The sequence below is a fragment of the Anomaloglossus baeobatrachus genome, chromosome 7 (genome assembly GCF_048569485.1).
Source record: "Anomaloglossus baeobatrachus isolate aAnoBae1 chromosome 7, aAnoBae1.hap1, whole genome shotgun sequence".
In the NCBI taxonomy this organism is placed as follows: Eukaryota; Metazoa; Chordata; class Amphibia; order Anura; family Aromobatidae; genus Anomaloglossus; species Anomaloglossus baeobatrachus.
Genome location: NC_134359.1, coordinates 67,154,504 through 67,167,928, shown reverse-complemented (window position 1 = coordinate 67,167,928; position 13,425 = coordinate 67,154,504). Strand labels below are relative to the sequence as shown.

Sequence of the window (13,425 nt, the reverse complement as noted above, 5' to 3'; positions counted from 1 at the left end):
GGCCAGGTTGTTGCTGGATGTCACACACAGCAACATCGCTAGCAACATCGCTGCTACGTCACAAAAGTCGTGCCTCAGCAGCGATGTTGCTTAGTGTGACGGTACCTTAAGAAGAGAACACTAGACAACAGACCATTGCATGTGATAGACACAACTCCATAGCCCATTGAGTCCTTGAAAAAGACCAAAAATTTTGGTCGTAACGTTGGACTTGGATATTTTATTTTTGACACCCTCACAAGAATAACGCAAAAATAAAAAACCTTTACAAAAAATCTTTTTTCGTGTAAGCTTCATTAGTGTGCTGGAATTTTTCTATATATATTGGATACCTGTTTTTTTCCGAGCACCTTATTTATCATATAGTTGAGCCAGGCCTAACTTCTATAATGGCCTCCACCACTGACACCCACCACCTTGCTTTACCAACCAATGAATAATGACAGAAATTGAGATAATGTTGGACAGTCCATGTCCATGTATGTTTATGGCAATGCAGCGTATTAATTAACTCCAAGGGTAATCTATGACATAAATTAGGCTCGGGCATGTCTCCAGAGAGTACAGACGACGGGATATATATTAAATTGGGTAACATTAATTTCTTGTGACATTTTTTCCTACAAAAATAGAACAATACAATGTGTAATTCATTTACTGCTAGACCAAAATATTGTTCCATCAGCTTCAGTGACGCATTTCTTCATGTCATGCAGGCTTTGCTGGAGGTGGTGAATGACCTGTTTGAGGAACAAACAGACCTGGAGAAAGTTGTCAAGAAAATTATGCATCGGGCTCAGACATTGCTGAAGTGTGAACGCTGCTCTGTGCTGCTTCTAGAGGACATTGAGTCACCAGTGAGTTCTCTTCCAAATTTATAGCATTCAGAATTTATGCCCTGCGCTTTTACAAGGTTCAGATATCATTTTGTATTTATAGCATATCTCGCTCTTTGATCTCTGACTTCCATTTCTTTTCCAATCACTGGATCATTAGGAAAATCCATTTAAATAAATCATCCTTGCTCAAGTGAATTAAAGGGAATCTGTCACCAGGTTTTTGCCATGTAATCTGAGAGCAGCATGATGTAGGAGCTAAGACCCCGATTCCAGCAATATTTCACTTGCTGGATGGCTTGCTGCAGTTCTCTGAATATTGAGCCCTAAATAGCCCTCCCACACCACCGATTGGGTGATCACTGATATGTATACACTCTGCATAAGCAGAAAGCTGCCAATCAGTGGTGGGGGCGGGGTTATACAGAGCAGTTGACTAGGAGGCACGAGACAAATAGTCCTGTAGTACTGCTAATAAAACACTGATTTTATTGAAACAGGAAAACACAGCCTATTACCACATGGCAGGAATCAAGCTATCATCTCCTATATCATCTTGGTCTCAATTTGCAATGCAGAAACCTTCTGACAGATTCCATTTTTGGTAATCTCAGTAGTCAGAAATCATTTCCAATTCTGAAATAAGTCGGACATGCCTAGTTGTAAATATCTTTGTATATTATAAGACAGCAACACATTTGTCAGGCTTCTTACCAACAGCATTAAGCGGTTTTGGAAACTCACCATAAGGCTGGATTTACATAATCGTATGGCATCCGATGTGATGAACTGATGCAATATGCTAATGACCTTTGGCTCCTGCTGTGCTGCTAGTGTAAGTGGAGTGTCATGCGACTTTGGTCCGATCTTATGATCGGATCACAGCTGTGGAGGAGAGAGAGGGCTTAATCTCCCCATCTCCTCCATGGTTAGCTGATGCGATTATCAGTGTCATCCGAATGCAGTCCGATGTTTCACTTGCACCCATAGACTGGTACGGATGCGAGTGATACATATCTTGCTGACAATTGCAGCATGCTGCGACTTTTCGCTCATCCAGAATCTGGATGAGAAACAAGCTGACCAACTGCTCTGCCTCATTGATGACATTGATCCGAGTACAATGCGAAATTTTCTCGCATTTCACCCATCCGAGTCATACGCTCGTGTGAGCGTGCCCTTAGGCTGAAGTCACACTTGTATGTGACTCTCACAAGAATCGCATTGCAGTGCCTGGACCGGCCGCCGACTATCCTGAGATGAGCAGGTCAGCTGCTTAGAAATAAATAAGGCTGCTTTCACACTTGCGTTGAACAGCATCCGTCGCATTGCGTTGTCTGACGGATGCACCGGATGCGTTGCAATAGTATATGGAGAGAAGGTATGCACACCAGTGACTATGCAAGGGGAATACATGTAATAGCAGAAACTGCTGTGTGAATACTGACATGAAAAATTCAATAGCTATATATAAGAATGAAAATGTGAAAAATGGAACCTGCATTACTGCCCTGAACATATGAATCAAGAGAAATTTCGCTATTGAATTGATCAATGCAATAGAGCCCCAACACTACGCCAAAGTATTTCTCTACGTTGGGGTCCCTAGCTTGTGTGTGTCCTCTCATGCAGTTAAAAAACTTACCGTGTATGGGAAGCTGAGACCCAGGCTATATATGCGTATAATGTGGATTGGCAATAGGTGTGAGTGGGGAGGGTTCGCAAACAAAAAACTACTAACAAATAAGGAATAACATTTGGAACACCATTCTAAGTCTGAACTGGGTGCAAGAACCTAAAAAAACTACACTATATGGAGATAAGGTATGCAACACCAGTGACTATGTAAGGGGAATATATGAAAAGCAGAAACTGCTGTGTGAATACTGACATGAAAAATCCAATAGCTATATGTAAGAATGAAAATGTGAAAAATGGAATCTGCATTACTGCCATGAACATATGAATCAAGAGAAATTTAGCTATTGAATTGATCAATGCAATAGAGCCCCAACACTACGCCAAAGTATTTCTCTACGTTGGGGTCCCTAATGCGTATAATGTGGATTGGCAATAGGTGTGAGTAGGGAGGGTTTCGTTTGTGAACCCTCCCCACTCACACCTATTGCCAATCCATATCATACGCATATATAGCCTGGGTCTCAGCTTCCCATACACGGTAAGTTTTTTAACTGCATGAGAGGACACACACTAGCTAGGGACCCCAACGTAGAGAAATACTTTGGCGTAGTGTTGGGGCTCTATTGCATTGATCAATTCAGTAGCTAAATTTCTCTTTATTCATATGTTCATGGCAGTAATGCAGGTTCCATTTTTCACATTTTCACTCTTACATATAGCTATTGGATTTTTCATGTCAGTATTCACACAGCAGTTTCTGCTTTTCATATATTCCTCTTACATAGTCACTGGTGTGCATACCTTCTCTCCATATAGTGATGTTTTTTTAGGTTCTTGCATCCAGTTCAGACGTAGAATGGTGTTCCAAACGTTATTCCTTATGCGTTGCATATAGTGGCACAACGTATGCTACGGATCGTACAAAATAACGCAATCCGTTATAGTTTTTTTTTCTTGACTTTACACATCTGGGCATGCGCAGTTGTGTAAAGACGGTTGCGTTAACGGAATCCGTCAAATGACGGATTCTAACGGAATCCGCCACCATAGGCGTCCATTATAAAAACAATGGATGCCGACGGAATCCTGCTGGTTGCGTTTTTTTAACACTCCGCCAAGCGCAGAAAAACGCTACATGCAGATTTGCATCCGCCTGGCCAAGGCCATCCGTTGCTCTCCATAGCTATTAGAAGTCTATGAGGAATAAAATGGTTTCCTGCAATGCTTACCGTAATTCCTCAAGGTGGCGGATAGCAACGGATGCCGTTCAACGCAAGTGTGAAAGCAGCCTATAGCTGACATGCTCCTGTCAGGAGAGCCGGCGGCCGGTCCGAGTGATCTGATCCGATCCTCACAGCAGTCGCACGCAGGTGTGACTCCAACCTTGGACAGGATGACATATTACAAAATGTACTTTTTTAGGGCTCACTCACATCTTCATATAAAAAATTTTTTATCCAGAAAAGTGGGGAGAATGAAATCTCTTTGGTATTCCACATGTCATTTCAGTGCTATGCGAGTGTGTGATGTATTTTCTTCAGCCAGATTCCAGATGAGGAAAAACTTGCAGATCAACACTGCCGCACTGATTAACATTGATGTGAGGGCAATGTGATTTTTTTTCAACGCAGATGTGAGCGAAACCCTGACAATGAATTCAGAAAATCCAGGCCTAATTCTTCCTGGCAAACTGTACATAATTGCCGTCCCCGATGTGACGTTTATGTGCCCTGCTCTGACTATTTAACCCATTACAATGATGAAGACATGGTGAAAATACAAGATGCAGATTAACAGCTTACAAAATCTGACCATAATTAATGAGAAATCCTGTCTTAATAAATGACAGTGGAGATCCGACCTCTGAAAACCCCAATGATAGGAATTATGGGACTCTTTATCATTTTCACTATATTTGCCTGAAGGGGTTAGGGCACTGCTGTATAGGGAACTACAGAGGAATCCCATTCAGCTGAATGGAGCCAGCTGCAGGTTATTAGCTGGAAGACCAATTATTATGGGGTCCATTTGATTTCTATTTGGTGTAGTTTTTAAAAAGAAAAAAAAAAATCCCGCATCTGAAGTCACAGTGTGCCATCATGGAACATGACTGTCTTCTGTGGACTTTAGGCAGAGACTGAGCCTCAGTGATCAGTGGTGATGTTACTCAGGTAAGTTGCAGGCAAAGCTGGAGGTTCCCACGGCCCTCCACCTGTGTCCTCAGGTAACTTCTAACCTCCTATCCCTTCTACCAGCATTTTTAATCACCAGATTCTGGTGAAACTTATATGGGTACCAGTGTCCAGCCGGATATCTGGGATCAATTCCGGCCCAAAACCTGATTTATTTTTTTTTAATCCGGTTAGGTCTTCCGGTTGGTTATCTGCAAGTCCGCTCATTACTAATCCCGCATGAAAAACTTTTTTCCGCACTAAATAATAGAAAACAGAAAGACTCCATAATAATCAATGGGACACCTGTAACCTTAACTTTTACCGATACAATGGATCACTTTTACATATGAATTCCCTTTGTTACTAAATGAAACTGTACCGCCCCCACGTCAGTAGCCGGGCTGCTTGGATCCGGATCTGCAGTGTGGCTCGAGGGGTCTCCGGACCCGGGGGTCTCGCGGACACTTCGAGATAAAAGGGGGGATGTTGGTATGTGGGAATATTGTATACAGTCCGTGACGCCACCCACGGTGTGTGGTAAAATGGGGTACCACCACTGCTATTGGGGAGCACCCGGGGCATTGGGAAGGCAGCTAGCTGTTGTTAACCCTCCGTGGGTAGGGATGGATGCCCCGAGGCCCAGTGTCTCTGTGCTGAGGATGGTGATTGCAGGGGCCGGCGCGCCCAGACGGACCGGGGGATGTTGGTGTACTCCCTATTTAAGAAATCACACAAGTCCTTGGTAAACCAAGGTGCCGGTGGCTGGAGCTCCATGGCCGTGTGTATTCTGGTCCCTCACCCGGGGTGATGGTCTGTGTCACTTTCCTCTGCACTACTTTTGTTTCTGGTGGACTTCCCGGTATGGAACACGGGAGCCCGCTCCCATTACTTTTGTTGGGAGCCGTGCCCGCTGATTCTGGCCCTTGGGATCTACCAGGCCCTGGCGGATGCCCTATCCCCCGCGGTGGGCTGTTGTCTGCTTTTGGGACTTTGGTTGGGACAGGACCTATAATCCTGTCCTCAATTGGTTAATTAGCGAGGCCGTTGGTTCCAGTCCTGGCTTCAGGGTCCAAGTACCCCCTCTGTGCACGGCTTCCGGGTTGGTTCTCCGGTGTCATTACCGGCGGGCTCCTACCCTGTCCCGATCCACCTCGGATCTCCAGCAGCCATCTTCCCATCTCCTGTCAGACACTGACCACCGTCTGCCACCTAGCCAGAACACCGGGGCTCCAACCCCGATGCCTTTTCTCTCTCACTTTGCACTTGAGCTTCACTTTCTCCTCTCCTCCTGCTCCACTCCACTCAACTCTCGACTGAACTGAACTCAGAACTTAGACTGACTCTTTTCCCGCCCCCGGGTTCTCTAAACCCCTAGGTGGGCGTTCTCCATCCGACTGATCCCACCCACTGGTGTGCCTGTCCTACTCTGGGGGGGGGTGACTAGGGTTTTGTTGGCTTGGTGTAACCCTGTGAGGGAAGGTGTTATGCGAGGGCCTATTCTATGTGTGACCACCTGGGGGAGCCAGGGCATCACATAACAAATAAATGAAAAGTGTAAACAGACCTGTGAACACAGCCATGTAGATACGTAAGCTACAGAGCCGTAATAATGTTCACACAGAACTACATGGGGCTTATACAGGAAGGAAACCTCTATATGCCAATATCATTCCATACGCCATATTTCCAACACAAAAACACTGTGCCATATTCCATCAGGTGTATGAAGTAATGCTGCTGCTGGAAACAGCTCTGTATTTAGACATATACATTTTTAATGAAAACCTGTAGATTTGAGCAATACAAGCGCCATTCTGCAAACTAATTAAATTAGGTTGGTGACATTTCCTTCAATATATTTTATTTAGCAATAATTTTGGTGTCCTTATAATATGCATATGTATCGAAGCGTTATAATCTGCCATTTATTAATATTTTATAAAGGGGAATTTTGATTACAGGAGCAAGATAATTGTGGAGCCACTTAGGATGTTGAATATTAGAAAACCCCTGATGGCTTTTAGTGCCATTATTTAGAGGGATATTTGGAGGAACTATGGCATCAAAAGAGTAATGCCGAAAACTATTAAAGGGAACCTGTCGGCCTATTCATGCTGCCCTATCCGTGCTCTGCATTAAGGGGAACCTGTCACCATATTTGGCCCCTATAAGCTGCGGCCACCAACACTGAGCCCTTACAGACAACATTCTAGAATACTGTATATAAGAGCTCAGGCCGCTGGGTATAATGTAAAAAAACACTTATAATACTCACCTAAGAGGCGGTCCGGTCCGATAGGTGTCACTGCTCTCTGGTCCGGCACCTCCTCTCTGCACCCAGCGCCGTCCCCCTTCTACCAAGCCAATGTGCGGATGATGTGTCCCACATCATCCACACAGGCTGGCATTGAGGTCCTGCGCAGGTGCACTTTGCTCTACCCGGCTGAGGGCAGATCAAAGTACTGTAATGTGCATGCGCGAGGAAAGGTTAAAGACCGCCCGCGCATGCACACTACAATACTTTCATCTGTCCTGAGCAGGGCAGATCACAGTATAAAACCAGTTCAGCTCACCAGAGTAGATAGGATATCTCAGAAAGTGCGATGCACGGAATAATATCAGGCCGGTTCCTGAGCAGAAGCAATCCAGATTAGAAGAAGACCAGCATCCGCAGATAGTATATTAAAACTTTTGCTTTAATCTTCTAAAAGTTAAAACATAGACACCGTCTACTAACACGCATTGATATGGGGGCGCGCCTCTTTAAGCTCCCGTGACGTGATCATGGATCGCAAATGGGTTGCTATAACAGGAGGGGATCTGCTGAAGACCTCCAAGCTTTTCAGAGCACGGCTTCCCTGAAATATGACTATGATTTTCATTGGCGCATTGTTGTATATAGCACAAGCAATCAGCTGATCATAGTTTATAGTCCCTTAAGGGAACTATTAAAAACAGTGAAAAGTTAAAAACTGTTTTAAAAAATGTGAAAAAAAGTTCAAATCACCTCTCTTTTGCCCCATTAGAAATAAAGGCAATAAAAAAAAATGTTTTAGTGCCACTTTCAGAACAGTCAGATCTATCAAAATATAAAAGTAATTAACACGACAGCTAAACACTGTAAATACAAAAATTCAAGAACGCCAAAATTATGTTTTTTTGGTTTCTGAAATACCATAAAAAATGATGTAACAAGCGATCAAAACATATGTATCCTAATATGGTATCAATAAAAACATCATCTCACGCCGCACAAAATAAGCCATCACCAGGGTGAAAAATAAAAACGTTACAGGTAGTGATAGGCGGAGTTGCAGATAACCGGGACCTAACCGGATTTAAAAAAAATTCCAATTCTGGCCCAGAATTGATCCCAGATATCTGGCCGGATGCCGGGCCCCTTATAAGACTATGAGAACCAGAATCTGGCAATTAAAAATGGTAATAGAAGGGATAGGGGGATAGAAACAAGCGCTTCATACTAACTGAGGCTCAGGTGTGACTGTAACTGCTTTCTGGCCGCTAATTCACTTCCAGGGCAGCTCATTACCTTCATTGTATATGCACTAGTTTTCCCGCCCACCGTCTGTGATTGGTTGCAGTTAGACACGCCCCCACCCTGAGTGACAGCGTGTCTGACGCTTCCAATTACAGATGCTATGCTCATCTATCTTGGTATAAAAATAAATAAATAAAAAAATTGTCTTAGGGTCCCTCCATATTATGATACCCAGCACAGATAAAGCATACACCTACAGGCTGAAGCCTCCAGACATTCCCTTATCTTGGCTGTGTATCAAAATATGAAGAACCACATGTGGCTTTTTTTTTTAATTATTTAAATAAATAATTTTTAAAAAACGGTGTTTGGTCCCCCCCAATTTGTATACCCAGCCAAGATAAAGCCCAATAGCTGGTATTCATAGGCTGGGGAGGCCCGACGTAATCCACATGAGATCCTATTACGATTCCAGCTCTGCTACATCTGAAGTCAGAGTGTGCGATCACGAAACATGACCGCCCACTGAGGACTTCAGGCATCACTCAGCATCACTCAGGTGATTTGCGGTCACAGCTGGAGGCTCCCACAGTCCTCCACCTGTGACCTCACCTAACTTGACCTCAAGTGATCTCAGTAAAGTCAATGAAGTAAAGTCAGTAAACTCACTTTAAGTAGCGTCACTGAGTTTAATGAAGTACCCTAAGGTCAGTTTAGCTGTGGTCACAGGTGGAGGACTGTGGGAACCTCCAGCTGTGACTGCAAATCACCTGAATTACATCACCGCTCATCACTGAGCTCTGCCTGAATTCCACAACGGGCGGGTATGTTTCATGATCGCACACTGACTTCAGATGTAGCAGAGCTGAAATGATCGTGTGACCTTGTATGGATTACGTTGGACCTGCAGGGGTATTTTGGGGCTTAATAAAGGGGGGAAATAGGGTGGGCTTTTTGTATTTTATTCCAAACAAAGAATTTTTTAGGTGTTTGTCATTATTTACTTTTATTTATAGATTAGTAATGGGGGGTTTTATAGACCCTCCCCATTACTAATCTAGGCTTAATGGCAGCTCTAGGCTGCGATTAACCCCTTAATACCGCGATTGCTACCGTACTAGGGTAATAGGGATGAGCCAGGTAAAGTTGCGGGACTGTCGCATATAATGGATGCGACAATTTTGGGCAGCTGCAGGATGCTATTTTTAGGCTGGGGGGGCCCAATAAGCATGGGTCTTTCAAGCTTGAGAATACCAGCCCCCAGCTGTTGGGCTTTATCATGACTGGGTATCAAAATCACTGGCTTTTTAAATTATTTATTTAAATAAGTAAAAAAAAAAAAGCCGCATGTGGTCCCTCTTATTTTGATACACAGCCAAGATAAGCTCAGGGCTGGGGGCTGCCGCCTGTAGCTTTATCTGTGCTGGGCATCATAATATGGAGGGGACCCTAAGACAATTTTTTTTTATTAATATATTTTTACTGTACAATAGACCTGCAGAACGGGTCTGTAATTGGAAGTGTCAGATACACTGTCACTCAGTGTAGGGGCGCATCTGACTACAAACACTCACAGACACCAATGAGCGGGGAAAGCAGTGCATATGCAATAAAGGTAATGAGCGACCCCCAAAGTGAGTGAGCAGCTTGGAAGCAGTTACAGCCGTGCCGGAGTCTCAGTAAGTACAGCCCGCTTGATTTATTTTTTTGTAGTTGTGGATCCGGATCATTAGCTGGAATTCCCTGAGAGTTCTGGGCTCACAACTCGGGTATACTTGAAACCTCACAGATCTGGACTTTTACAGTCCGGATCTGCCCATCACTAGTTACGGCTCTTGAAAAATTATAACAACACCTCCCCCCCTCTAATTTTTTTCCAAACTTCTGATTTTTTTTCCACCAGTAAAATAATGAAAAACAGGACTTGTTTGGTATCGCCGTAATCATAATGATGACAAAGAGAATCATATTGCAAGGTCATTTTTTACCACAAAATGTACATTTTACAAAAAAAAAGTTAGAATTTTGTTTTTTTGTCACAATTTCTTTACATTTGGAATTTTTTTTTATAATTTTACAGTTCGCTATGTGGTACAATGAATGGTGTCATTGAAAAGTCCGACTAATCCCATAAAAAAAAAAACAAGCCCTCTTATTTCTATGTGGACAGAAAAAAATAAAAAAAAGTTATGGCTATGAGAAGAAGAGGAGGGAAAAACGAAAACGCAAAAATAAAAATTGGCCACATCGTAAAGGGGTTAAAGATTTGCAATAAATGGAGGCTCTGTAGGAGCTTTTTGCATTGAGCTTTTAGTGACGCCGCTGGTTGTGTAGACGTTTTATATCCATTGTAGTCAGAATTAGGATCACTGTATTTATTGAAATTGTTTGGTATAATTTGGAAAGAATAGTTCAATAATAATAATAATAATAATGATATATTTTACTATAGGTGGTGAAATTTACCAAATCATTTGAGCTGCTTTCTCCTAAATGTAGTGCGGATGCAGAGAGCAGGTAAGCGCCACTGATTCCCTGCAATGTTTAATAAATGTATGTAATATATAAATGTATGAAACAAATCAGCAAAGAACATATGAGATTTGCTATGGGGCCCTAGATTCACAATCCCAACAGTGTCCCCCCTCTCTGATGACTACCTCACTATATGAAGGAAGCAAAATCAATTTACTAGTAATCTATCAGGGCTGGTAGCAATGCACCACAAAGAAGAAATGCAAGCCTCGAAAACATTGCACTGTGCACGGCTTTCCAGAATGATGTCCTTCATTACCGCACTCCCTCACCGGCCACATGGAAGCTCTTCTGTTTCTGAAGAGTTCTTCACTGCTTTGTTTTTAGTGATGTTACATAAAATGTGAGCGCTCATTGATTTCCATTACAAAACTGTAAAGAGCTTATAAAATATTTATATGTTTTTGTTCCGTCAAACCCTAAGTACTTCCAGAATGTGATGTACCCTGTTTTCTAAAAGAATTGGGAATATGTGAGATCACATAAACTCCCAGCTCTCTCAGTTACATAAAAACTGGTTCGGAGTAACTTAAAGGAGTATCCACAAATAGAGCAATGATTGGATGGATGGATAGAAAGATAGATAGATAGATAGATAGATAGATAGATAGATAGATAGATACAAGTGCATCTCAATAAATTAGAATATCATCAAAAAGTTAATTTATTTCAGTAATTCAATACAAAAAGCGAAACACATTATATTGAGTCATTACGCACAGAGGGATCTATTCCTATATATTATATAGTCATTACACACAGAGGGATCTATTCCTATATATTATATAGTCATTACGCACAGAGGGATCTATTCCTATATATTATATAGTCATTACACACAGAGTGACCTATTACTATATATTATATAGAGTCATTACACACAGAGGGATCTATTACTATATATTATATAGAGTCATTACACACAGAGGGATCTATTCCTATATATTATATAGAGTCATTGCACACAGAGGGATCTATTCCTATATATTATATAGAGTCATTACACACAGATATAATATTTCCCAGGGGGCATTGCTCTAGAATCACTGCGTTGAGAAACACGTGATGGTGTCTCCACAGTGGTGGATGTTGATCTCCCTAAGGTCAACCATCCTTGCTCACATAGTCTTTTACTAGGCAATGTCCCATTAGCCAGATTCCTACTCCACACTGATGAGGGGCAAATACCCCGAAACGGCTGTCTGTGGATGGATACCATGTTTGGTATAGGTGGTCTCCTTGACTGGAGACTGCCCTTCCTGTGGTTGTTCCTTCCCGGTGAAAGACCTGGCTAGTTTCCTGCCAGCGTTGAGAAACATGTGATGGTGTCTCCGCAGGCCTTCTTGCTTTGTATATATTATATAGAGTCATTACACACAGAGGGATCTATTCCTATATATTATATAGAGTCATTGCACACAGAGGGATCTATTCCTATATATTATATAGAGTCATTACACACAGAGGGATCTATTCCTATATATTATATAGAGTCATTACGCACAGAGTGATCTATTCCTATATATTATATAGAGTCATTACACACAGAGGGATCTATTCCTATAAATTATATAGAGTCATTACACACAGAGGGATTGTTTCCTCTATATTATATAGAGTCATTACACACAGAGTGATCTATTCCTATATATTATATAGAATCATTACAGAAGGAGTGATCTATTCCTATACATTATATAGAATCATTACACACAGAGTGATCTATTCCTATACATTATATAGAGTCATTACACACAGAGGGATCTATTCCTATATATTATATAGAGTCATTACACACAGAGGGATCTATTCCTATATATTATATAGAGTCATTACACACAGAGGGATCTATTTCAAGTGTTTATTTCTGTTAATGTTGATGATTATGGCTTACAGCCAATGAAAACCCAAAAGTCATTATCTCAGAAAATTAGAATATTATATAAGACCAACTGAAAAAATGATTTTACACTCAGAAATGTTGGCGCCTACTGATAGGTATGTACAGTAAATGCCTCAATACTTGGTCAGGGCTCCTTTTGCATGAATTACTGCATCAATGTGGCAATGTGGCATGGAGGCGATCAGCCTGTGGCACTGCTGAGGTGTTATGGAAGCCCAGGTTGCTTTGATAGCAGCCTTCAGCTCATCTGCATTGTTGGGTCTGGTGTCTCTCATCTTCCTCTTGACAATACCCCATAGATTCTCTGTTTAGATCAGGCCAGTTTGCTGATCAATCAAGCAGAGTGATACTGTGGTTAATAAACCAGTTTTTGGTACTTTTGGGAGTGTGGAGAGGTGCCAAGTCCTGCTGGAAAATGAAATTTCCATCTCCAAGAAGCTTGTAAGCAGAGGGAAGCATGACGAGCTCTAATATTTCCTGGTAGACGGCTGCGCTGACTTTGGTCTCTTGATAAAACACAGTGGAGCTACACCAGCAGATGACATGGCTGCCCAAACCATCACTGATTGTGGAAACTTCACACTAGACCTCCAGCAGCTTGGATTGTGGCCTCCACTCTTCCACCGGACTCTGGGACCGCGATTTCCAAATGAAATGCAAAATTTACTTTCATTTGAAAACAACACCTTGGACCACTGAGCAACAGTCTAGTTCATCTCCTTGGCCAAGGAAAGACGCTTCTGGCGTTGTCTATTAGTCATGAGTGGCTTGACACAAGGAATGTTACACTTGTAGCCCATTTCCTGGATACGTCTGTGTGTGGTGGCTCTTCAAGCA

General features: G+C 42.3%; 1 protein-coding gene across 1 annotated transcript in view; it reads left to right on the top strand.

Annotated features, from left to right (window-relative positions):
- The window catches only part of PDE11A (phosphodiesterase 11A), a 746,356-nt gene that overhangs the window by 375,988 nt on the left and 356,943 nt on the right, over positions 1 to 13,425 (top strand). Inside the window, exons 4-5 of the mRNA XM_075317377.1 lie at positions 717 to 857; positions 10,603 to 10,667. Coding sequence (XP_075173492.1) covers positions 717 to 857; positions 10,603 to 10,667 — 206 coding nt within the window. The remainder of the gene's footprint in view (positions 1 to 716; positions 858 to 10,602; positions 10,668 to 13,425) is intronic.